Raw genomic sequence first — 27697 nt, 5'->3', positions numbered from 1 at the left:
TCAGAAGTAAGACTGTGATGCAGAAAGAGGCGAGCCAATAATTTCCCATATGCAGTAGGCTACTGTGTACCTTGCCTGATGATGGTGTCCAGAACGTATGCAGATGAGAGCTTAATATGTGTAGAACATCTTTTCACTTTGATAGGCAACCCCATTCTTGATGGTATGTAGCAGCCAACAGTGCAGAAAGGGCTGCTGTAACTGTTCTTCATGACAGTTAATGGAGAGCTGTACATGTTTCACACCAGATGACTGATGCTACCCCCACACACACACACACACACACACACACGCACACGCACACGCACACATACAATGCAGGTATCCGTGACTTCAGATGTACACACACCATGGCAATAAGCAGCATACATATCCTGCATCAAAAGCGTACTTGGCTGCCATCCCAGCTGCACAGTGTGCTGGTAGCACAACACCCCACTGTCCACTTGTTTGTTGCCCGATAACCCTGCAACCTTCCTGCCAGTCTTTTGGCTTAAAATGCCTTTAAGGGACCAGAAGATGTAGGATGGGTAGCTGAAGACTGATGCAAGCTTCTGCTGATGCAGTGCAAGGTACATTGGTTTCAATGATGTACGGAGCAGTGCCTTCCTGTATGTATGGCAGCCCTTATTTGGGTATAAGGTGTCAGTGATTCTCAGAACTGTGCCTTACTGGATGGCACCAAAATTACAGATAGATGCTCCCACTTCCAGTAGGTGAGTGTGCCCTTATGTTCCTCTGTTTCTTCAGTATCCAAATTAAATACAGTTCTCTGAACACCTGTCATGTTTCTTCAGAATGTAATAGTAGCACATTCCTCACCTGTTTTGAAGCTGTTGTGACAGATATGCATGTGTAGCGTTCTCTGTGGAATTCTCATACTAACACCCTTGGCAGGAACTAGAGGAGCATACAGCCTGCTGTGTCCTTTTTTTTCCCCCTTCTGCTGACCATTAGCCCCACCAAATGGATTGGTGTAGTCATCCACAGTGGATGGAGCTGACTGCAAGGGGCTTGTTTGCTTGTGCCGCCAGCAGCATCCTATGTTCTAACCGCTCCCCTGGTTGGGGTAACACGTAAAGGACATTGCACCTTCCCCTATGCAACTGCATGCTCCTTTAGACTTGTTCATTTAAATTTTTTATTGTCTAATGGTATAATGCATTACACACCTATACCCAGATTGCATGTGCTGCATCCTTCCTCTTAAGACTTGCAGTTGCATGTAGATAGCTATGCTTTCTGTTTGCCCCTCATGGTAACTTGATTTTTCTGGACTATAATAAGAGCTTTACTCCTCTTTGCCACCAGACTTGATGGCTAGCTGTCATAAGCGTTTCCACCATTCGATCATAAATAATAATTTATTTTACAAAAAATTTGCTCAGCTTGTGCCATCTGCAGGGAACTGTTGTGTTGCCCAACACCACCTTTTTTTTTTCTCTGCCTTGGTGTATTTTCCATGAATCACGCACAAATCCAACATGAGTTAGACTGCACACTTGTCCCTGTGATAAGCGTTAAGGTGGCTTCATATTAATCCAGCCACATACCCATATTTCGATACTAGTGAGCTTTTCTGCTCATGAAATCAGAGGTGTAACAACTACAGCACTGCTGCTTCTTGTGTTTACTAATGTCATTCATTCTGGCTGAACGTGTAAATAAAAACACTTCCACTTATTTTATTGCAAGGTATACGGGGAAGCTATGTAGGCCTCCCATGAGAAAATGATGACTAGTCCTAAAAGCAGTAGTTTGGTGAAATAACTGTGAATTTTGTCAAGTGCTTAGGTATATGGTATCCTAGATGTACTCCATTTGTTTATTATAGGTATACGGAAAAAAATCCTGTGTTCAGAAGTGTTGACAGTTCCCCTCCTAACTCCTCATTTTTATCTCAAGTAGTTTTTGTCTCTGACCATCAGGTTCACCCGATTGCTCAATTGACCTGTTTGCTCCCCACCAGCATTGCCCAATTGACCTGTTTGCCCCCCACCAGCACCAGCTGGCCAAAAGCCTCAATTTCAGCTGGTTCAGCAATTAGGCTGTGGTGCTTTTTCATCCACAGATGGTTTGTATTGTATGCCCTTTCCTTTTGTCTTGATCCCACAGCCAATGATTAGTGAGTTCATTGTAACTCTAAACTGCAGGTGATCTGCTGGTTAGTTCTTCTACAGGTTTTTGGGAGGACTGAAGCCTGTGGTCTCACCTTGGGCAAGTACCCCATCTATTAGACCTGTTAATCCCTCCCTTGGAATGGGTGAGCCAGCAACAGTGCTGTTAATCCAGGCCCCCCCCCCCCCCCGCCAGCTCATTAATTACTGGGTCCACTAATTGAAACCAGATTTGCTGCACTTCAGTTAATGCTGTGTTCGTCTGTATCACAGAGCAGCTCACTCCCTAGTTTTCTACGAGAACATCAGGTGCGGTATTTTAACCATGTTCATCCTGTTGATCACTGCTGCAGTAACCTTAGCTAAATGGGTTATATCTTGCCAAGGATGTAGCAGCCGGCCGTCTTCCAAAGCTTCAGGGCATCTTCCACTCATGCAAACTATCAGGCAGTTCAAGCGGAGATGACTAAGACAGGTTTGGGTGATGAGCCATGTAGAGCTTTACTGCCACTGAAGAGTGTGCTCCTCCTGAGGCTTTCGAGAAATTACATTTATGTGCTGTTACTTTGCTGAGCAGAGAAGTTCTATTTTGGGAGAAACCCTTCTATTTAATAATTTTGCTTTTTATTTATACTTTCCTCTTCAGGCAAGTTTATTGTAAAGTAAGGAGTTTGTGTTTTAATGGACTGTTACAAGACTGAACTGTACTTCTAAACAGAAGTACTCCCCCCCCCCCCCCCCTGTCAGTTTAAAGTAACTGATACCATTTTTTTTCTGTGGAGTAATTGAGTTTGATTTACTTTTTGGGGCTGGCATATTGTTTTAAAGTACTTTTTTACTTGGTTTGTCTGGGGAAAGTGATTTTTTTTTAAACTTTTATTTTTACTGGCATTTGCTGTTTGTTTCCCCCTGGAAAGAGACACCATTTTCTGCTTGACCATGGAATAAACTGTCAGTCCCATTTTCTAGCCACAAAAAGAAAAGGTTAAGCAAACAGCCTTTGCCACCGCAGCAGGCTAGCAATTTGCTTCAGTTACAAATATATAACACTGCTGTGGCCATTTGTTGTACCTCAGACCACTCATTTACTATGAATTCCTCTGGTGTAGCACCTACAGCCACTGTGGAGCAGGGGTTAACTACTTCCTCTGTGCAGCTGTTGGGGGTCCCGTCCATGGGCAAGGGAGAACCAATCTTGTCAGCCCTGGGAGGGGGAGTAGGAAAGGCTTTCATGTTTTGTCAGAATGTTGTGCCGATCCCTAGGGAAGCTGCTCATGACACTAAACATTGTTGGCCCCATTTTTCCTGTCAAAAAGATGCAGAAAGCTAAGCACGTATTTTCTCCTCCTCCTCCTCAAATTTCCTCAGACAGGAGTAGTTTACTGGGTATGACTCTGGGTTTAGATCCTTCTTGTAAAGTAGTTTCTGTTAAAAGAAAGGTAAATACTTTAATTTCTGAAGAGATTCAAGATTCTGAATCTGGACAGGAAGGTAAATGGAAGGATACACGGGTTTCTCCTCTGATATCTGATTCAGAGGAAAGGTTAGTTTTTGATTTTCCTTGTGGGCACTTTTCTTTCTCTGATACTATTTTAAAAATGTGACTGTGCTTTAGTGGGAGAACACTATAAAGTTTCTCAGTCCCTCAGAAACTACTATGAGCTGTTAAAGAAGGAATTTCCAGAACCTGCACCCAATCTTCCAGTTTGGTCTGCCTTGGAGGATGTGTGTTACTGTCTGCAGTTTTTCTGACAGTCAGCCAGCTGTTTCCTAAAAAGGCAGATAGGATATATGTCTTAAGTTTTTATACACTATTTCCAAACCTGATCAAGCAGCTATATAGCTTTAGTTAACCAAGTGTTTAGCAGCAGGAGGAGTGACCCCAATCCTCCTCTTTCTGATAAGAATGGGAAGATCATTGATAAGTTTAAAAAAAAAAAAAGTGCTTCTGCAACTTTGATTTTCAGAATTATAAACTTAGGCTTGCATGTTACAGTTTGTGTTGACCAACTGTGAAAGTGTGAGGAATGCTTTGTCTGCGGTTTCTTCTTGTGAGGAAAAATCTGCTTTAAATTAAAATTTTCTTCTATTATTCAAGTCGCCACTTCTTGCATACAGTGTATGTATGACTGTTTAAACTTTTTCTCCTTTGGATAGAGATTGATTTTGGCTCCTTTGCTGCAGATGTGATCAAAAAGTGTGATGAAAAGGGTAAGCTGATGTAAGGAATCTCTGAAAATGTTTCAGCCCTCCTTTTCCAGATTTTCCAAGGGGTTTTCTAATTTCTCATCCAGTTTTGGTATGAAACAGAATAAACAGTCTCAACAAAATGCAGGTAAACAGATGTTTAAGAAGAAATGGCAGTGGGGTTTCCAAGAACAATTTTGGAAACTCCCAAAACCAAGAACAGTCTGGTAATTCAGATTGACTATTTGAGATGCTTTGTTCCCCTTTCCCATCCTGGCACCCCTTTTTATCTCCACTTTTCTCTTTAGCAACAAATAGTAAGACAAATAAGTTCTGAAGATCATTCATCAAGGTTACAGATGGCAATAGGAGGAAATTCCTCCTTTTCAGGGGATAATTCCTCATCCTCCTGCCAAGACTCTATTTTCACCTGTCCTTCATAACATGCTTTCCAAGGAGTGATAGAACCAGTTTCCCCTTCCAGGTGGGAAAAGGGTTTTATTCAAGGATGTTTTTAGTGCCAAATGAAAAAAGTGCTTGGTGAACTCGTTCTGGATCTTTCCGGAACCTGATTGTGATGGTGAACAAATTCAGAATATTACATCACGACCTGTTACCCCTTCTTCCTCCATGTTTCTTGGTGACAGTAGATTTAAAAGATGCTTATCTTTACATGTCTATTCATCCAGATTTCAGGTGTTTCTTAAGGCTGTGTGTGTCTGGATCATATAAGTTGTGCTCTGCCTTATCCTTTGGACTGTCCACTGCATCAGGAATGTACTCTGTTATAGTTCCTTGCAGGCTGCAGAGTATCCACATTTTCCCATATTTATAGAACTTGCTTATTTTTGCAGAGTCTTTCAAAAGTGTCCTGAATCTCTCTTGGGTGAGAGGTCTCTTACTCAAGGTGGGACCGTACCGCTCAACTCTACAGATTTTCATAGAATGTCCATATTTTTGCCTAGTATGTTTGGTCTGTTCCTCTTAATATTTGTGATTTTTCTGGATTTTTGTGGCAAATCAGTGAGGAATGAATTCACTACATAATGATAGTCTTTTGAGTTTCAGACTTAATATCCTTCAGAACATGTATGGTTACACACTACCTCTTATTCTAGCAACTTTCTGAGTTTATAAGAGCAATATTTAAAATTTGTCCCTATTTCGGGGGGGTTTGTACCCCATTATTTTTGGCTTTGTCCAGATTTTTTATGCTAAGAGGTTGAGAGCTACGGCTGGGATTTCAAGAGAACACTCAAAAGTCTTGCTTGACAACACCTCACAGGATTGTGTTGCTGGGATGTCAGCTAGACATAACAGTTCAAATAGCTTTTCTTCCACAGGAAAAACAGATCTAGGTTTATTTTTTGGGTTTTCCACTCAGACTTCAGTTACTATGAGGTAGTACCTCAGTATTTTTGGTCTCATGTCTTCTATGATTCTCATGATACCTCTGGCAAGACTCCACATGAGAAAGATACAGTGGTATCTGAAGTCTCTTTGGTCTCGGTACCAACACCCTTTGTCTTCTCAAATCTCAGTGCTGGGGATTGTCAGAAGAGAAATCACTCCGTGGAAACAGATATCCCTAAATTCAGGTCTTCCATTTTCCATCAGTGTTCCAAAGCAGTTGGTCACCGCAGACACTTCTGACTTTCTTGGGGAGCAGTTTCAGGAGGGATAAAAGTGCAAGGTGTGTGGGACACTCGTGGACAAACTCAGCAGCATACCTATAAGAGATGCTTTCCCTGATCAAGGCAGTCAACTCTCTGAATCATCTTTGGTCCCTAGGATCTCCAAGTTGTTACAGATAGTATTGCAGTCATGTGGTATATCATCAGGTAAGGGGGAACAAGGACATATCCCCCCTTGGAGGCTAACCATGTTAGCTTGGTATATAGCTTCACAGCGCAGTCTGACTTTGCAGGCATCCTACATTTCATCAAAGCATAATTATAGGTCAGACAAGCTGAGCAGGACAAGGGCAGACTCTCATGAATGAAAACTACATTGAGGGCCTTCTAAGATTTGATCCATCTGTGGGGAATTCCTCAAGTAGACCTCTGTGCCTCCTCTCTGAACAATAAGGTGGCAAGAGTCTGCTGCAGGACTCCGTGCAAGAAAAACTGTAAGACAGTTGCCTTTTCTTTTCCTTGGACAAGAGTATTCCTGTATGCTTTCCACTAATATCTGGGATACTTCTGAAGATCATTGTAGTGACTCCCATCTGGCCCAGGCAACAGTGGTTCTCCCTTTTGTAATTGGCAAGGGATAACTTTCTGCACAGACTGGGTCCACTCACACAAGAACAGGGGGTGTTTGCTGCACCCTGACACAAGTCCACTTCAGTTGAATGCGTGAGTGACAGGGTGTTAATTCGTTTTAGGCATCTTTTTATTGAGAGTGTGCAGCAGGTACTAATGAAGCAAACATTCTGCTAGAAAGTCCTGTATTAGCAAATGGCAAATATATGATATAATGGTACTAACAACATAACCAGCACCCATTCAAGGCTAGTTTTTCTCTGGTTTTACAATATTTGTGTGTTTCTATCATTTGGCCTTCTTCTTAAAGGTTAATTTATTGGCCATTTCAGTATGCATGCCTGTGGATCCTCCCCTTTCATTGCAGTCTCTCCAAAATATTTTTGAAAGGGAATTTGCATAAGAGACCTCCAAGAAAAATGGTAGCCTCTATTTCGGATTTTAATTTTGTGTTAGAAAAGTTTTTGCTTCATTTTAACAAGTTAACCTGACTGACTCAAGGTTCTTAACATGGAAACAGTTTTACTGATTTCTCTGACTTTTGCAAGAAGAGTATCGGAGTTGCAAGCTCTTATGCAAGTCAACCCTACCTAATTTTCCACGAGGACGGGGGTTTCTTTGAGAACTAATCCTCTTTTTTTTATTATTTATTTATTTATTTATTTATTATACCTAAAATAGTGTCCTGAGTTTACTTTAAACCAAACTATTCCTCTCTCTTTTTTCCTGAACCCCAAAATGAGGGAGAAAAGATGCTCCATACCTTGGATGTCCACAGACAACTATTGTACTGTCTTGACAGAACTAAATCGTTCAAATATTTGGAGCAATTGTTCATTTTTTAAGATAAAGAGAAGGGACAACCTGTGTCCAACCATTTTTCAAATGGTTGTCTATGGTTATTACTTTGTTATACACACCACAAACAGAACTATTCCAGGCAGGGTCAAGGCCCACTCGACCAGGGCTTTGGCTTCATCTGTGGCTTTTTGGAAGGGGTTTTCTGTTCTGGAAGTATTCTAGAGGCAGCAGTCTGGTCCTCTACCTACTTTTACAAAGCACTATAAGCTTGATTGTTTCTCTAGGTCTAAATCGGACTTTACAAGGACCATTCTCCAGGGGCTCCTGAACTCCTCTTCCACCTCCCAAATGTAGTTCGCTATATGGCTGTTATCTTAGCTAAGGCTACTGCAGCAGTGATCCATATGAAGAATATAGTACGGTTGTGTAAATAAACCTACCATTACAACAGTAGATGTTTGAATGATCACTGCTGCAGTAGCTGCTCCCTCCCTTTGTATGCTGTTAATACAACATTGTGTTTCGGTTTGTGTTTTGTTTTATTTGTTTGTGTATTGACTTATTTGTTCTTCCTAGCATTTCCTTTTCAGGGCTCAGCCTCCCTCTCTCTGTTGTCAGGAAAGCTGTGAAGAGCTTGGCGTCCAAACTTAGCCAGCTCTGCTAGAGCTACCTGGCAGTTTGGGCATGTAAAAGGTGCCCTGAATCTGGAAGCTGGCTGGTTGTTATATCCTTGGCAAGATGCAACTTTTGTAACTTAGGCTACTGCAGCAACAGTCATTCAGGCATCTACTGTTATGCTAAGTTTACTTACACAAGTGTATGTTATTGCCTCATTTTGATCACTGTAGTTCTACCTGAAGTGCCATCTTTTCAGAGAATGCAGTTCATTCTCATGGTTAACCTTTGCATGATTTTAAAACAGTTATGACTTCTGTTAATTTATCCAGGTATTTAAGGTTTTTAGTAAACTGGCATCAGTGGATCCCATTCTGTTGTTGCTGATGTGTTTTGAAATGAAATTTGAAGCATTGCAGTCGATTGCTTATCCAGTATATCTGAGTATTCTATTTATAATTTCAGAATTGCTTAGACAGGTTGGAAAATGTAGAAAAGTTCATTATATTGCATGATTTCATAAGTCCATTCTGAGGAGCAAAAATGTGTTCTAACATTTGAAAATCTGCATTCACTGTGACTTAAGTTGTTTGTATTTTCGGCTTTTCCCGGTTAGGGGTCGCCACAGCTGAACTCCGGTCTGCTAATGATTGGCAGTAGATTTTCACGAATGCCAAGGTGCCAGCTTGACGTTCAACCTTCAGCGAAGGCACACCCATTTACGCATGTCTTCTGAATGGCCACCCAACCGCGGGGAGGACATGCAGACTCCACACAGAAGGCACTCCCCGCACTCCAGCCAAGAATCAAATGGGAGAACCACTTGCTGTGAGGCAACAACGCTACCGCTGCATCACCGCGTAATGTTAACAAATTATTTACATACAAGATGACACAGGATAATAACTGCACTTTTTCAATGTGTATTTGTAGAGAGCCATTGTGTGTACATTTTGTAGATCTAAGGAAAAGGTGTCTAAAAATTTGGTTACAGTTACCCCATAAAATTCAGAGTGAGGTCCTAATGCAGACTGTTTTCTGTTGGCACTCTACTTGTACCTGTATCATGGATTACTGTGCTGCCTTGCTTGAAGTTTGTTTAGCTGGCTTGAAAGCATTACATCTTATTTATGTTCTTAAAGACTCACAAAATTCCCATAGTTTGTCAGTATGTTTTGAACACTCTGTATCAGTATGGTGTAGAAATTGCAGAAATTTTCTTCACACCTGCTTGTATTTGGCAAAGCTCCTTGTCCTAAATAAAATCCTTTTTTTTTTTGCTCAAATTTACAACTGATTTAGTTGGATCTGCATAACCCTACTTTTTTTTGTATCAGAAAGTAAGTCTATGTTTATAAACCTGTGAGCTTAACACCATCCTATCCAGTTGTATGAATATACTTTGACATATTCTTATCACAGTGGGAGGCCTTTATTATCCTGAAGGAAGGGATCAGATGTTGTGAGATACAACTGAGAAGACCACAGGTATTTGACTACCTCCCTACTACTGTGCCCAGTCAGGCATCCACATTGTTTCTACTGAATACTAATCCATGATGGGGTATTTTCTTTATATCAAAGTTGTGCCATGTATTCAAAAATGTTGCAAACATTAATCCTCTGATTTTAAATGCATGTTTTAATTTTACTGTGTTTTAATAAACCTTGTTGCAAATACATGGTCTGTTTTGAAGCATTGTGAAGAGTACTGTAGTAATATTTTTTATTCACTGCAGGGTACTTATTAGGAGAAATTAAAAAAACAGATATTCCTGTTCCAGAAGGGGAGGTGAACCCTGTAGCTCCACTTCCTAAGCACGTTTTAGCAATACAGGTATGATTCATCTTTGAAATGTCGCCATAAAACACAATGAGCTCTGTTTGATTGTTTGGAAGGAGATGTATTGTTTGTGCAGTAATTCATAGATATTATTTGTATATGCATCTATGATTTTGAAGTTGCTTAAAGAGTGAACAATTGGGTATATTTTTTTTAATATACGATCTGCTTCTGTTGGTTACATTTCTGGGTCTGTTTTGTTCTTCCATCAACTACCAGTCTGTCATAGGTACCAGCTTGAACATGTGAGCAATGCTATAGGTTTCAAAAGTCACCATATCTCTCAATTTCTGAGCTTTAAAAATTGTAGCAGAGGTTCAGAATGGCAATTTTTACCTTTCAGACTAGAACATGTTTAGATATTAGATGGCTTATTGTTAATAGGAATTTTTTTGTGTGAACTTAGTTCAGATGTTTTATAATGCGCAAACCCTTAAAAAGCTTTGACTCTATGAACTGCTGCATGTATTAATTTGCTTGAGATTGCTTTTCTTGGTGTCTGCATTTTGTTTTCTGAGTTACTGATAGTTAACAAAACTGTAGTGCTGTTATTTGCTTGATATTTCTGGTCACGGTGTAGAATCAACTGGTTTCATAGCGGGGCTTGTCTACCTTCTTTTGAATCTAGCCTATCCAAGGTGTGAGCAGAGCTTTTTGTGTTATCTGATTCCCTGAGGCTCTTACGTTTTCCTTTATACTACTGTATAAAGAGTCTCAATTCTGAGAGACAGTATAAGTATCTTTGCTGCTCTATCTGTGCTTTTCTGTGCGTTTTTTGTGAGGTTTCTGTTATCCAGCCCTGGTTGTTTTGTTGAGTTTCTGGCAGCTAGTTTCACTGTGTGTAAGGTATTAACTGGAAATTTTCTCCATTTGTTAAAAATTTGTTTGTTCTGATTTTCTGCCAAGGAGTGTATCATATAATTGATTTGCTTGCAGTTAAAAGCATTCTCTAGTCTCCTTGCTCCTTTATCTGTTTAAAACTTTCATTTAGTGGCTCACTGCTGTTATTTCTGCTGTGATAACATTTCTGTAGTGTTTTCTGCCTAAAATAGTGTAGCTAGTAGCTGTAATAGTTTCCCACTCCCCCTCCGTATTGGTGTCTTGTTCTTATACTTGGTGGCTTTGCAGTTGCCTGCACCTACTGTAAATTTGATCTGGGACACTCCCCCCCCCCCCCCACTCTAGTGTCATTAGCTCATTCTACCTAATACAGAAAGAACATTTGAGAAGGCCAACCCACTTACGTTCTTAACCTTGTCTTCTGTTCCTCCTTTCTCCCTTTCCACTTTTTGCTACATTCTCCTTGTGTTCTGACCGAGTGTGCTCAGCTGATAAGTATATTTTTTGGCACTTTTTAACTGTTCAGATTTGACTAAAACAATAATTTAATTCAGTTCAGAATACAGTTTGAGTAAATTTGCATTTATTTAAACTGCATTTGCTTTAGTGTGCTAGCTTGCACTGCACTAGTTGTTTTTAGTGCTGTTTTAGCTGCTTTTCTGTAAAAAAAAAAAAAAAAAAAAAAAAAAAAAATCTAAGCTTGTTTCCTGCCTTCCTTGTAACTATTCTAGTTCGGATACAGATTTACTGTATCCAGGACTGTTTGTAAGCTTCTGAGCCCCGCAAGCCTTTCTGTGTTGGAGGGAAAGCACTAGGTAGCCTATCTACCACAAGGGGAGTGGTTTCTGGCCCAGAAATGATAGTTTATTGGCCATTTGGGCAGTTTTCCATCTCTTTCATCTTTCTGGTTTAAAAGCCCACGTTTGCACTTTTCCCACCTTTCCTGTAACTAGTCTAGTCCAGATATAGACTTGCTGTATCCAGAACTGTTTGTAAGCTTCTGACCGGTGCCAAAGTCTGCTCTTAAATTTTCCCCTTAGATCTGCTACCGTATTTCCCCGAAAATAAGACCGGGTCTTATACTCTTTCCCCGCCGAAATACGCATTGGGGTTATCGGGGATGCCTTATTTACCCCCCCCCCCCCGGTACAATGATCTACATTTATTCATGTACACAAATCGACATTTATGTATGCACACAAATTGACATTTATTTGGAATTATTTATTTATTTTATGTGGTACTTTTTTGTTATTGGACAACAGCTCTAAGTAACGTGTTAACAGTTGTGTGAGAATTCCACATAAACAGTGCAACAAACATTTCACCTTCAGAATATCTACACCTTGGCTTTCACAGTGTAATATTTCATGCTTAACAAAGTGCAGAAAAATCTTAATATATGTGTATTGGAGGAGGGGGAAAAAAACTGAAAGCAGAAGCAGTCCATTCTTTTGCCCAGATAATGGAAAAGTTATTCAAATACAATCATGTCATCTTCTGCAACATTGTCATAAGTCTCCAACCCCTGAATTCCGGCCTGAATTTCTTACGACTCCATTTCCTGTAGAACCATTGGCCCCAATCTGTCATGCCTAGCAATAGAGCTCTCCTTAAATGAGCACTGCTTGTCAAAGCAGCCTGCTTTTGTAGTGCATTGGCAACACAGCTGTCAGTGATTTTTGTCCCATAAATTTTTCACCTAAGTCACGACCTCTTGCAGGCTAGGTTTCCCAAAGTTTCGATGCTGATTTCTCTCCATTCTATTTTCAATGCAGTCATTGAGTTCCATGTGCAAATGGTCCTTGAATGGCTTGTTTATTGCAATATCAAAAGTCTTGGAGATAGGCAGTCATTCCTGCGGGGAATCATCATTTGATCTATTCTTCTCCATGCAAGGAATTTCTTCATGTTTTTAGTGCAGTGAGTGCTGGCTGAATCCCAGTCTAGCAGACCTCATTCGCCACCTTGCAAAACAGTGGCAGCATTACATCAACCCACTTCCTTACAACTACTTGTGTGCACCAGGCTTTTTCGGTTTCAAGAATGTAAATGCCTGAAACACATTCAATCTTACCTTTCTTGCCCTTACTAATGATTAGAGATGGAGTTTTCTTTCCATCTAGTCTAATTGCCAAAATACAGGTAACGTGCACTCTTGTAACAAGTGGAGGGAATGTAGTTTGATGAGGCACTCTTCTGATCAATTGTTTGAGATCCTTGGCACATAAACACTACAGTTTCATCCATAGCAATCATGTTGGAGACTTGGTATTTTTAGAAACGTCGATGCCATCAACAAAGGACTTTGAACGCAAGTGCACGTTTAATAACTTCAACACTGTTCAAGCTGGAAGATACTGATCTTCTTCAAGACTGTTCATATCGTTGAAGGAAGCCATCCAGCCAGTGTTGTGATGCTTTGAATTCTTCTTGGGATATTTCTAACTGTGGTGCCATTGCAAGGGCAAATGCTTGAATATCAACCCTGCGCACAACCAAAGCCTTTGCTCTCCTTTTAGCAATCCAGTCACAGATGGTCTTCCAGATCAGGAAATACCGGATGTTTTGTGTTTCACTGTTGCAGTCATCACACTTTAGTTATTTGCCTGCAGGTAGCCCTCAGTCAGCCCGAATACCAGAGACATGGTATTTCTGCATTGGATGCTGTCGCTCCAGGACTTGTCATGTTGTCAGGGGTATAAAAACAGGCAGCCAACGCCATTACATCAGTCTTTCTTGTCGAGGAGCCCGAAGCAGTTTGCAAGTGCCGGTCGGCCACTACCTGAATTTTTGTTTACCAATTGAATAATCTTGAAGTCTTCTAAAGTAAGTACCCCGTTGGGGATCCTTTTTTTCTTGCTCTAACAGATGTCAGAAAAAGTTAACAATTGTCTTGCCTGTGGAAAGAAAATACCTCACAGAGATTTTCATTCTTACTGTGTCACCTGTTTAGACCCAGAAGACAACCTACCTCGCTGTCAGTTTCGTGCCTTGTTCAACGCCCGAGCCATTCGTCGTCAGGCTGTCTTTGTCACTAAATTCTTTCGCTCTCTATTTCACTAAATTCTTTTGCTTTCTATCTCCGTATTCTGAAATGGCTTCGGTAAGCCATCCACATACAGATATTCTGAAAAAACGTAAGGATAAAGACAGAGATGGACCACATAGGTCCAAAGATGCTGACAAAGTTTCCGTTGAGCTAGTAGCCAGTCCGCTGGCACTCAGGTGCTTTCGCAGCCCCTGTTGCCCACTTCAGTGGATTCGCAGGCCTCTACCGAGACCCATTCGGAGTCTGGTATGCTGCGAGACTCTTCTTCTTCTATGGAACCTGCGGATGTCTCTACCTTGGATAGGTTCGGAACTGCTGTGCAGGCACCGGCTTCTGAGGCAGTTCTTCGCTCAACCGATGTTCGTCTCAAACAGACTTCTTTTAACAAAAACTACAGAGTTTCTTAGGCCCAGAGTATGCACTACACGTAGAAAACTGATGAACAAAGCGCATGCACCTGCTCCCATGCCACAAAAACAAATGCTTAGAATGGCCAAAGACCTTATTACACTGATTAGGGGAAGTCAGCCTTCCCCTGCTAAGAGAAAGAGACCAGTCCCCTACAGCTTCTACAGACCAGGAGTAAGATGGCTCTGAGATTTCTGATTTAGAGACATGCCCTTGTCTGCTTATGAGGATTCGGATGCAGAGGAATCCATTGCATCTGCCTCCCCTCCAAAGGATTTTTCTTTTGGTGAAACCTTGCATACCTCGAGAGCATTTCCACTGGGGAATGCCAAGACTGTCCTCAGTCCAAAAAGAGGCTCAGAATTCCTGAGTTGCCTCAGCACAGGCCTTTAGCAGTACCCCCTGTCCTGGATGATGATGTTGATTTTATGGAATCCAGTCTTACTCCTGACACTTGGGGAACCAGACAGGTACTATAGAGTACCTGACACTCGCAACTTTCTTTTAAAGACTCCTACTGCTGACCCAGAGATAATTTCCCAGGGGCATAAAGGTATCAAGGCAACTACAGCCAAGAATCCCACCCCTTCTGAGAGAGATTCCAGAGCTTTGGACAAATTGGGTAAGAAGGTATATACCTCTGCAACTCTTGCTATTAGGGCATTGAATTGTCAGTTTCACATGCTGAAGTACCAGCAACATATTATGGAACTTATTAAACAAAAGGTGGCAACCTTTCCAGACTGTGCTGAAAATAAAGAATTGCAGGAGCTTATGCACTCTGCAAGCCAAGTCAGCAAGCATACTTTGGAATGTGGCTTTGACACCTTAGAAGCATCTTGCCGGGCAGCAGTCATTGGCTCTGTACTGAGAAGACATACTTGGCTCAAGGAGCAGACCTTGCCAGACCATGTTAAATCAAAGTTACTAGATGCTCCTTTGAACAAGGACAGTTTGTCTGGCACCAAAGCAAGAGGTTCTTAAAAAGATGGAAGAAAAAGCAAAGTCTATGCAGACTGTTAAAGAATTCTTACAAGTGCAACCCCCTAGATTCAGTAGGCATTGCCCTTCCAAACACTGGTCTTTTTCAGCCCCTTCTAGGACTTTGCATACTCAGACTGTAGTCTGGGTGGTCTGTTCCCCCTGGGTCTGGTTTGAGGAGATCTAAGCAATGGAGTGCCCCCACCCCTAAAGCAGGGAGTGATAAGCCACCTCCTTACAGAAAAAAACTCACGATGATTTCCTTACCCCACTCCCCAGCCCTGTCCAATTGCTTGTGCCCCTAGGAGGAAAACTTACCCTTCATGCAAAAAAACTGGATGCCTATCGCACAGGACTGGTGGGTCCTCAACATTGTATCCCAGGGGTACAGATTTTATTTCCATTCACTGCCAACCCCAAGCGGGTTTCCAGACCTTCCTCCAAACCAGTGGGCAGAGACTCTAAGCCAAGTAGCTTCCCTACTCAATATTAGAGCTATTCAGCTGGTTCCAGTAGAACAGAGGGGTTAAGGGTTCTACTCCAGACTCTTCCTGGTACCCAGGAAAGAGGGCTCTTGGCACCCAATCCTGGATCTTTCAATTCTCAATACCTTCCTGGTGGTACCAAAATTCAAAATGCTTATCCTGCAACAGCTTCTAACTATGCTAGCCAAGGTTGCCTGGTTAGTCACTCTAGACTTAAAAGAAGCCATAAGGGAGTCATGCAGGAAGTCTCTCCGTTTCAGGGCAGGATATTTGCATTATCAGTTCTCTGCACTTCCCTTTGTCTTATCTACTGCACCCAGAGTTTTATCAAAATGCCTGGCTCCAGCCACTGCATACTGCAGGCAGAGAAATATCCAAATTTACCCGTACTTGGACGACTGCCTGATTCAGGTGGACAGTCAGGAATTGCTGTTGCAGCACCTGACATTTGTATCTTCTCACTTCCTTGGAGTACACCATCAATGAAAAGAAATCCCAAACTGGTACCCAGTCAAAAGATTGTATTCCTGCGAGCAAGCTTGGACAAAACATCCCAAGACTACCTGACAGCCTACTTCAAGCAACTGGCCACCAGAACCCAGCTATCTGCAAGAAAAGTACTGCAGGCCCTAGGGTTCATGGCCTCGTGTATACTGCTAATTCCATATGCAAGATTGCGTATGAGGAAACTTCAGTGGTACTTAAGTCTTTTTGGTGCCAACATCATTCTCAGGACCTGGAAACAGTCATCACTATCATACCTTGTCTAAGGACAGAGTTCCTTTGGTGGGCAGAAGCATGCAACCACAACAAGGGACTGCCCTTTTCTCAACCCCACGCTGCCCAGACCCTAGCCACAGATGCATCAGACTATGCCTGGGGAGCACACATGGACAGCAAATGCATTCAGGGCCACTGGAGCCCAAGTCAAATGCATCTGCACATCAAACAAAAAGAGATGCTAGCTGTGCAGAACGCCCTGACAGCTTTTGGATCCCTACTCTCTCCAGGACAACTGCTAATAAAAACAGATGACACCACAGTTATGTAGTACATCAACGAGCAGGGGGAACCCACTACTTACCTACTCTGCAGGTTAGCCATGGCCCTGTAGCACATGGCATTGGACATGCAAATCCATTTGCAAGCTCAATTCCTCCCAGGCTAAGAAAACTCACTGGCAGACTATTTGAGCAGAAATCTCCTAGACCTACATGAATGGCAATTGGAGCCCAGCACCTTCAACCTCCTGATTTCAGAAATGGGGGACCCCAGAGGTGGCTCTCTTTGCCTCCCCCTACAACCACCAGCTCATCAAATTCTGCACCAGGAATCCTCACAGCAGGGCCTGGAAAGTGGATGCCCTATCCTTTTCAGTGGGTAAATCTCTCAGTCTATGCCTTTCCCCCTCTGCCCCTTCTCTCAAAGAGTACTACTCAAGATAAGACAGGACAGACCTAGGTCAATTCTGATTGCACTGGACTGACCATGCCAGCACTGGTACCCACTCCTGTGCAGCCTGTCACCGGTGCCACCCTGGCCACCTACACCAGAACCCAACACTGTTCTTTCAGCAGGAGGGACAGAATTTGCATCCACAACTGCAAACCCTAAATCTTGCAGCCTGGCTTATTCCTTGAATTCTCCCCCAGCAACCCTAAGCAAGCAGGTGCTAGACTGCATTCTTTGAAGCCAGAAGACCCAGTACAAGAAAATGCTATGCTGATAAGTGGAAAAGGTTCTGCTCCTGGATTCGCTCTAAAGGAGAGGACACACCTCTGCCCTCCCTACCTCTAATCCCGGATTACTTAGCGGATCATCTCCACAAAAGGCCTGTCCTCCTCCCCCATTAAGATACATGCCTCAGCCATTTTGGCTCATTACAACACTGAGCCACCTCTCTTCTCGCACCCTGTTATCAAACTGCTCCTGAGAGGGGCAAAGGCCACCAAGAAGAGCACCGACCCCTGCTTGGGATCTTAACGTTGTACTGGAAAACTCACGCTTTTCCCCTTTGAACCTGCTGCATCAGCTGAGTTAAAATTCCTCTCTTGGAAAATAGCCTTGCTTCTTGCCATCACTTCAGCTAGAAGAGTGTCTGAGCTACAAGCACTTATGGCCATGGAACCCTTCATTATTTTCCATGGTGAGAGGGTTTCCCTCAGGACTAACTCTTCTTTCCTTTATGCCTAAAGTGGTGTCCAGTGTGGCTGTCAATCAGTCCATCCATTTGCCAACTTTCTTCCCTAATCCTCAAAGGGGAAAGGATCCTGCACTCCTTGGGACATGCAAAGACTGTGCAGATTCTACCGTGATAGGACTAAGCCCTTCATAAAATCTGACCGGTTACTAGTCAGCTTTGCAACAGGGACAGAGGGCAAAGCCATTTCAAAACAAACAATTTCCGAATGGATAGCACACTGCATCCACTTCTACTACAAGCACCATGGGACACCAACCCCTGAGGGGGTCAGAACACATTCCACTAGGGCAACATCTACCTCTACAGCATTTCTCAGCAGAGTCCTTACCAGGGACATCCTGGAAGCTGCTACCTGGAGTTCTGTACACACCTTCATCAGGCATTACCACCTGCTTATCTTTTCCAAATCCAGGGCAGGTTTTGCAACAGCAGTCCTGCAAGGCATACTAGCCAGCCCCAACTCTTCTTGACTGCCTCCACCCTTCTTCAGCTTTGGGAATCCACCCAAGTGTGACAGTGCAACAATGAAACACAAAGAACATAGTACAGTTGTGTACACTTACCATAAATGTAGATGTTAGTGTATTCAATGTTGCAGTCCTGGTTTCCCAAATTTTCATTTTAGAGTTTCAGAACCGAAGTATTCAGCTAAAAAGCTAAGCACCCCGTTGGAGAAACTTTTCTTGCTCCTTACCAATGTTATTAAAAGTTAATAGCATTACTTGTGGGGAAGCAAATACCTCATAGGGATTTTCATTTGTACTGTATTCCTTGCCTAGGCCCTGACCACAACGAACCTTGCTGTCTTTTTTGTGCTAAATTTAATCAACGCACTATTAAATGTCTGTATATTTTTGCTTCTAAATATTTTGGCTCATGCTTTAATTATCCAGAAATGTCGTCTGTTTGCACTCAGATTACCGGAATACCGAAAAAAACGCAAAGAAAAAGACCGAGACAGGCCGTCGACGTCCAAAACTGATGATGACTCTTCTCCTAAGCCAGTCGCCATTTTGCCGGTACTCAGTGAGGCGCTTTCGCAGCCCCTGATACCCACTACTTCTGATTCGCAGGCCTCTACTGAGACCCATTCAGAGTCTGGTATGCCGCGAGATGCTTCAATTATGGAACCCGCGGATGTCTCCACCTTAGATAGGTCCGGAGCCGCTGTGCAGGCACCGGCTTCTGAGGGTGTTTCAGGCCTACAGATTTGTATATTAGACCGGTGCCATCTTCAAAACTAAGGCCAAAATCTAAATCTATGTCTAAAAAAATACGCCCAGGCCACGTGCAGGCCTCTATGCCTAAAAAACAAATGATCAAAATGGCTGAAGATTTAATTACCCTGAGCAGGGGTAGCCACCCCCCCCCCCTCTAAGAAGCCTAGGCAAGACTTTTATGAATCTTCTGAACAGGATTCTATTTCTTTGGACTCTTCTAATGAACTAAATGTACCTACTTATGAGGGCTTTGATGCAGAATATTCCATTCCTTCTGCTGCTTCTCCCCCTGAGGATTTTTCTTTAGGGGGAAACTTTACATACCTTAAGGGAACATTTCCACTGGGAAGGTCAGGATTTATCTGAATCTAAAAAGAGACTTGGAGATTTTCTTCTTTCTCAGCATTGGCCTTTGGCTATACCTTCTGTTCTAGATATTGTTGATGATGATTTTTCAGAATCTAGTATGGCTCCTGATTCTCTGCCTCCGGCTCCTTGCAAGCCAGACAGATACTACAGGATTACTGACTCACACAAATTCCTTTTCAAAAATCCTATTGCGGATCCTGAAACCATTTCTCAGGGTCCCAAGGGCATTAAGGCCTCTCCGGCTAAAAATCGTACCCCTTCTGATAGATTCCAGGGTGCTGGATAGATGGGGTAAGAAAGTTTACACTTCTGCAACCTTGGCAATCAGGGCTTTAAACTGTCAATTTCATATGCTTAAATATCAACAGCATATCATGGGACTGCTTAAACAGAAAATTATGTTTACTTTCCACACAGTCAGAAATTAAGATTTACGGGATTTATTGCATTCAGCTGAACAAGTTGGAAAACATACTTTGCAATGTGGTTTTGATTCTTTGGAGGGCTCTTGCAGGGCTGCTGTAACTGGGTCTGTGCTAAGAAGGCATGCTTGGCTCAAAGAGCAAACTCTGCCTGATCATGTTAAAGCAAAATTGTTGGATGCTCCTTTACAACAGGACTGTCTTTTGTTTTTTCTAATAAGGCTGAAGAAGTTTTAAAAAAAAAGATGGAAGATAAAGCTAAATCTATGCAACTTGTGAGATTTCTTACAAGTGCAACCTCCAAGAATTAGTAGGCACTGGCCTACTAAGAACTGGTCCTTTCCAGTTCCTTCGAGAGCCACTCGAGTCAAACCCAGACATTCCAAAGGCTCCAGGTTTCAGTCACAAGGGACTTTTAGAACAAAACAATGGGGTGCCCCCTCCTCCAAATCTGGCTTCCCTTTACATTTACCAAGCACTTACCTTTTAGCCTCCCCTTTGTGGGGAAAACTGGCACTTCATGCAAGAAACTGGCAACTTATAACCCAGGACAAATGGGTTTTAAACGTAGTATCTCAGGGATACAAATTTCATTTCCACATGTTGCCAATCCCAAACGGATGGCCAGACCTGCCCCCAAATCAGTGGGCAGAGGCCAAGAAACAAGTACTGTCCCTCATGGACATGGGGGCTATTCAACCAGTACCAGAAGAGGAAAAGGGACAAGGTTTCTATTAGACTTTTCCTGGTACCCAGAAAAGACAAATTATGGTGTCCAATTCTGGACTTATCTACTCTAAACACATTTCTGGACATCCCAAAATTCAAGATGCTGACTCTTCAACAGTTACTTCCTATGCTAGGCAAAGATGCCTAGTTTGGTAACTCTAGACTTAGAGGCTTACCTGCATATCCCAGTCAGGGAATCTTGCAGAAGATACCTCCGCTTCAAAGCAGGCTACTTGCATTACCAGTTCTTGGCACTACCCTTTGGCTTAACTACTGCGCCCAGGGTCTTCACAAAGTGCCTGGCTCCAGTAATTGCATTTTGCAGGCAAAGAAATATTCAAATATATCCATACCTGGACAATTGTCTAATTCAGGCAGAAAACAAAGACATTCTTCTAAAACATCTGGCGTTTGTAAAAAGGGTTCTAACTTGTCTAGGGTACACCATAAATGAAAAGCAATCACAACTAGTACCCTCTCAAAAAATTATATTTCTGGATGCAAGCTTGAATACAACTGCCCAGATGGCTTACCTTACACCAGAAAAGCAAATTCATTTGGTAACTTCAAACAGGTGGCCATAAAAATCCTGCTATCTGCAAGATAAATTCTGCAAGCCTAGGGGTTCATGGCCTCCTGCATTCTTCTAATTCCATATGCAAGACTGCATATGAGGAAACATCAGTGGCACGTAAAAAGTTTATGGAGTCTACATTGTCGCAGCCTGGAAACAATGATTCCCATCATACCTTGCCTGCAACTAGAGTTCCTATGGTGGGCAGAGGCCTGCCACCAAAACAAGGGACTGCATATCACTCCACCCCCTGCCGCCTAAACCCCAACTACAGATGCATCACACTGTTTGGGGGGCTCATCTGGCAGGGAAGTGCATTCACGGCAAATGGAGCCCAAGTCGTATGCACCGTCATATCAATCAAAAAGAGATGCTAGCTGTACAGAATGCACTGACAGCCTTAAAGAACTACCTTAATGCAGGACAATTAATGATAAAGACAGACAACACCACAGTTATGTGGTACATAAACAAGCAGGGGGGTGCACACTCCTACCCCCTTTGCTGACCAGCCATGGCATTGTGGAACACGGCCTTGACCTATCAAATACAACTACAAGCTCAATTCCTACCAGGAAAGCTGAATACTCTGGCAGACAAATTAAGCAGAAATATCATGGACCCACACGAATGGAAACTGGAACCATGGATTTTCAACATGCTGACATGAAAATGGGGGAGTCCAGACAGATCTTTTTGCCTCACCCCATAACTATCAGTTGGATAAATTATGCACAACTCCTCATCACAAAAATGCTTGGAAAGTGGATGCTCTATCAGTCTATGCTTTTCCCCCTCTGCCTCTGCTATCCAAAGTTGTTCTAAAAGTCAAACAGGACAAACCAAAAATGATTTTGATTGCTCCAGACTGGCCTCGCCAACACTGATACTCACTCCTGCGCAATGTCACACCTTCCACCATGGCACCTGCCTCAGACACCTTACTTATTGTCTCAGCAGAACAACCAAATTCTGCGCACACAGCTCCAAACTTTGAATCTTGCAGCATGGCTAAGACCTAAATTCACCCTTAGCATCCCTCAGCGAACCTGTGATGGATGTAATTTTGGCGGCAAGAAGCCCTAGTACTGGAAAATCTTATGCTGACAAATGAAAAAGATTCTGTGCATGGAGTCACTCGCAAGGAATAAGCACAGCAGTGCCCAATATTCCTCAGATTTTACAATACTTAACTGAGATGCTTCACAAGGGCCTCTCCTTTTCTTCCATAAAAATCCATGCCTCAGCCATTTCAGCTTATTATAACACAGAACCTCCCCTCTTCTCTCATCCTCTGCTAAAGCAGTATCTCAGAGGGGCCAAAAACTTAAGACCACCCAGGAGAGCACCAACCCCTGCCTGGGACCCCAATTTTGTATTGGAAAAACTCAACTCTCCCTCCTTTTGAGCCAGCGGCTACTGCACACTTAAAATTTCTCTCCTGGAAAACTGCTTTCCTTTTAGCAGTCACTTCAGCTTGAAGGATTTCCGAATTACAGGCTCTTATGGCAGTAGAGCTTTTCATTATTTTTCATGTGGACAGGGTGTCTCTCTCAGGACCAATCCATCCTTCATGCCTAAGGTGGTATCCAGTGTGGCTCTGAATCAGATCATTCATTTGCCAACTTTCTTTCCCAATCCACAGAACAAGGGGGAGCGGATTCTGCAGTCATTGGATGTACACAGACGACTTAGACTTTATTTAAACAGGACAAAATCGCTAAGAAAATCTGAATTACTACTGGTGGCATTTGCTGCAGGGGCAGAAGGAAAAGCTATTTCAAAGCAGACTATTTCAAAATGGATAAGCCATTGCATTCGTTTCTGCTATATGCACCATGGTAAAACTATCCCCTAGGGGATCAGATCTCATTCCACCAAGACTGCATCTACTTCTACAGCCTTTCTCAGAGGTGTTCCTACCAGGTACATCTAGAAACTGCTACCTGGAGCTCAGTTCATACGTTCACCAAACATTACAATTTACCTTTCTTCTCTAAATCTAGAGCTGGTTTAGCCACTGCTGTCCTGCAGGGCCTTATAGCTGGTCCTAATGCTGTATAAATCCATCCTCCCAACCATAGCTTTGGGAATCTACCTAAATGTAATGACTGCAACATTGAAATACGAAGAACATAGTACAGTTGTGTACACTCATCATAAATGTAGATGTTAGTGTATTCACTGCTGCAGTCTTGGTTACCTTCACTCCAACCCCGTTTTCCTCTTACTATACCTCTACTTTCCTTTACTATGCTTTTAAAAGCCTTTTTGGTGTATTTGCTTTTGTTTGGAGGTATATTTTTGAGTTTTTTTTTAAATTACTTGCATATTTGGCTCCCCATTGGGGGGCACCTGACATCTGGGGCAAGACAAACTGATGTAATGGCGTCAGCTGCATGTTTTATACCCCTGACGACCTGACGTTATGGAAGAAGGGACAGCAACCGACGCAGGACCCAAGACCTGAATCAGGCTGACTGAGGGCAACTTGCCAGCAGATTACACAAATGTAATGACTGCAACAGTGAATACACTCTTAACACCTAAATTTATGGTGAGTGTACACGACTGTACTTTTTCTGTCTCTCTCTCTGTCCCTCTCTCGCTAGCTCGCTCGCTCTCTCTCGCTCTCTCTCTCTGCCCCCCCGTCTGCCTCTCTCTCGCTCTCTCTGCCTCTCTCGCGCTCTCTCGCTCTGTCTGCCTCTCTCGCGCTCTCTCGCTCTGTCTGCCTCTCTCGCGCTCTCTCGCTCTGTCTGCCTCTCTCGCGCTCTCTCGCTCTGTCTGCCTCTCTCTCTCTCTCTCTGTCTGCCTCTCTCTCTCTGTCTGGCTCGCTCGCTCTCTCTCTCAGTCTGCCTTGCTCTCTCTCTCAGTCTGCCTTGCTCTCTCTCTCAGTCTGCCTTGCTCTCTCTCTCAGTCTGCCTTGCTCTCTCTCTCAGTCTGCCTCGCTCGCTCTCTGTCTGCCTCGCTCGCTCTCTGTCTGCCTCGCTCGCTCTCTGTCTGCCTCGCTCGCTCTCTGTCTGCCTCGCTCGCTCTCTGTCTGCCTCGCTCGCGCTCTCTGTCTGCCTCGCTCGCTCTCTGTCTGCCTCGCTCGCGCTCTCTGTCTGCCTCGCTCGCGCTCTCTCTGTCTGCCTCGCTCGCGCTCTCTCTGTCTGCCTCGCTCGCGCTCTCTCTGTCTGCCTCGCTCGCCCTCTCTCTGTCTGCCTCGCTCGCCCTCTCTCTGTCTGCCTCGCTCGCCCTCTCTCTGTCTGCCTCGCTCGCTCTCTCTGTCTGCCTGTCTGCCGCGCTCTCTCTGTCTGCCGCTCGCGCTCTCTCTGTCTGCCTCTCGCTCTCTCTCTGTCTGCCTCTCCCTCTCTCTGTCTGCCTCTCTCCCTCTCTCTGTCTGCCCCTCTCTCCCTCTCTCCCTCTCTCCCTCTCTCCCTCTCTCCCTCTCTCCCTCTCTCCCTCTCTTCTATGGCTATTACTCACCCGTTTCTGGGGTTCTGGTATTTACTTTTTACTGGTGGTGGTTTCCCCACCATAACTTAGCTCCCTGGTTGAGGGGCTCCTGACATTTGGGGCAAGAAAAACTTATGTAGTGGCATCGGCTGCTTGTTTTTATACCCCTGATGACCTGACGTCAGTCCTGGAGCGACAGCATCTGACACAGAAATACTAAGTCTCTGGTATTCGTCCGACTGAGGGCTACCTGCAGATGGATAATACAAGTGTGATGACTGCAACAGTGAATACACTCTAACATCTACATTTATGGTAACAGTACTTTGCTGACCTGATCCACACTTTCACTTCTTAGCATTTCCCTCGTCTGCTTGTTGACTGAGGTTATTGTACGCTGCACGCCATTTTCGGACCATTCAGAGTTCTAACTTCTCTTTGCAGAAAGCCATCAGATTCTTTCCACGGGAGTCCTCCACAATTCCTTTCTTGTACTCGACGGAATAGATTTCTTTTTGCAGTCATGTCTGAGGGGGGGTTAATATAAGACTTGAGACTCTACTTGCAACATGATGATTAAGACGCAACCACAGCCGGTACGTTATAAAGTGCGCGTGCTTTATGCGTGTTGTTTGTACTTTGACCAATCAAAGTACACCTGCCAGTGTTTATGGGTCAAAGATCTCAACTGTAAAGTGTGAGTGATGATTATGGTTACAGTAAGAATAATGGAGGATTCCCAGGGAAAGAATCTTATGACTTTTTGCAAAGGGAAGAAGTTAGGTGTCCGAATGGTCTGAAAATGCCAAGCAGAGTACAGTAACCTCACTCGACGAGTGTCAGACGTGTTGAATTATAAAATAATATTACTGTCAAGTGTTTACTATATTAACTGGGGCTTATTTTTGGGGTAGGGCTTGTATCATGAGCACTCTGGAAAACCATGCTAGGTCTTATTCTCTGGTTAGGTCTTAATTACGAAGAAATACAGTATGTAACCCGGGAAAAGAGCTCTCCTGCCTGTGTAGAAGTGGAAGCCATGAGGAGGTCCCTCCCAATGGAAGTCCTTAAGACTGTTTCCCTGAAATATCACGAAGTCCCCAGAGATGCTGTGGGCGGGAGAGCAGAGGCACATGGAAGTCTTGAGGGTCTGGATTAGGCCTTGCAGCCCAGCAGAGTTCCACGAGGCTGTGAAAGATCGATGGGAAGCTCCCCCTGCGAGGCTCCGAGGGTGCGGTTGATTCATTATGATTTGACAGCCTCGAGGAGTTATGTAACCCAGGAAAAGAGCTCTCCCACCTGTGTAGAAGTGGAAGCCATGAGGGGGTCCCTCCCGATGGAAGTCCTATTATGAGCGAGAGGGGATGGAAAACAGCCAGGCTGGGAGAGCTGCGTCCTGGGTGAGGGTGTCTGGACCACGGCTCCCTCCGGGATGGAAGTCCGGAAGGGGAAGAGAGGTGGAAAGCACCCTGGTAGGGAGAGCTCCCGCATCGTTGAGAGGGTCTGGATCATGCCCCCCCAGTGGGACGGAAGTCCTCTAGGGAGAGTCTGGCGGAAGTCTGCGGGGCTAGGAGTGCTCTTGCCTGCGTGAGCGGGGTCAGGTAGAGACCCCACAATGGACGTCTTCAAGGGAGCACTGGGCAGAGGGCTGCAGGACCCGGAGAGCTACTCCCTGGGTGAGCAGGGTCAGGCGGAGGCCCCCACAATGGACATTCTTAAGGGAGTGAGCAGTGGGCATCTGCGGGGCCTGACGGGTATTGGGGAAGGCGTCCAACCTCGCCCAGTACATGACTGCATCCCCGCAAAGTCTCCGGAGGTGCTCTAGACGAGAGCAGGGAGACGTGGAAGTGTTGATGAGGGTGGAGGGAAGTAACCCGAGGCCAGCCATGATCGGAGGGAGGTCCCCCTGAGAGATTCCAAGGGCACAGGGACAAGGCACTGTTTGGCAGCCTGCAGGGGATATGCAGGAGACTGGGACTGTGGTGCTCTGGAACAGAAAGGAGGGGGACGTGGAAGTCCTGATGAGAGCGAGCCTGCCCCTCGGTGGTTCAGGGTAGTTCCACGAGGCCAGCCAGGATCGGACCGAAGCTCCCTGGTGAGGCTCCGAGGGCACACGTTATACTGCACGTTTTCGCAGCCTGCAGGGGCTTGGCGGCAGGGTCCCTAGAGGTGAGTCAGGGACAGCAGCCGGGAGAGTCTGCCAACAGTGCAGGCGTGCCAAGGGCCACCCCTGGGCGCTAGGTCTGCAAGACCATCGTTCCAGCCCCCAGGAGTGCAGAGATACATTCTCTGTGGCATCTCGCACCCGGAACCGTCTGTAGGTGCCAGATCAGCCTACAGTCCTTCACCTGGCATTGCGGGATGCCGCCCTGCGAATGGCACCACTCAGGAGGCACATGCCAGAAGGCTTTAAGTGAAGAAGCACATTCTGCATCTGGCGCCACTGAGGGGAGAGTGATGGAGGTGCGAGATGAAATGGGCCGAGATGCCGGAACCTGGGGCCATATCCTGTGCGAGTTTGAAAGCTCTAGGTGGAGGGCAAAGGGGAGAACTGGCATCACAGAAGTCTGGATGAGGCCTCGCAGCCTAGCAGTGTTCCACAAGGCTGTGAAGGATTGGAGGGATGCTCCCCTGAGAGGCTCCAAGGACAGGGTTGACACATTATGATTTGGCGGCCTCCAAGAGTTATGTAACATGGGAAAAGAGCTCTCCCACCTGGGTAGAAGTGGAAGCCATGAGTGGGGTCCCTTCCGATGGAAGTCCTAAAGGGACAGAGAGAGGCGGAAAATGGCCTGGCTCGGAGAGCTGCCGCCTGGGTGAGGAGGTCTGGACTGTGACCCCTTCTGGGATGGAGGTCCAGAAGGGGGAAAGAGGTGGAAATTGGCTGGGCAGGGAATGCTCCCGCCTGGGTAGGTGGGTCTGGATCGTGCCCCCCCAGTGGGATGGAAGTCCTCAAGGGAGCATCTGGCAGAAGGCTGCAGGGCCAGGAATGCTCCTGCCTGGGTGAGTGGGGTCAAGCAAAGCCCCCCATGATGGAAGTCCTCAAGGGAGCTTCAGGTGGATGGCTGCAGGCCTGGAGCGCTTCTGCCAGGCAGGGGCAAGGTGTCCAACCTAGCCCGGTACCTGACTGCATCCTCAAAATATCACAA

General features: G+C 44.5%; 1 protein-coding gene across 1 annotated transcript in view; it reads left to right on the top strand.

The window, feature by feature from the left end:
* Positions 1 to 27697, top strand: part of ATP6V0A2 (ATPase H+ transporting V0 subunit a2) — an 834711-nt gene that overhangs the window by 45461 nt on the left and 761553 nt on the right. Inside the window, exon 3 of the mRNA XM_044068544.1 lies at positions 9724 to 9821. Coding sequence (XP_043924479.1) covers positions 9724 to 9821 — 98 coding nt within the window. The remainder of the gene's footprint in view (positions 1 to 9723; positions 9822 to 27697) is intronic.

This window comes from Protopterus annectens, chromosome 4.part0 (genome assembly GCF_019279795.1).
Source record: "Protopterus annectens isolate FY-2018-M chromosome 4.part0, PAN1.0, whole genome shotgun sequence".
Classification (NCBI taxonomy): Eukaryota; Metazoa; Chordata; order Ceratodontiformes; family Protopteridae; genus Protopterus; species Protopterus annectens.
The sequence above is the reverse complement of the archived record's forward strand: the minus strand, read 5'-3'. Positions and strand labels throughout refer to the sequence as shown.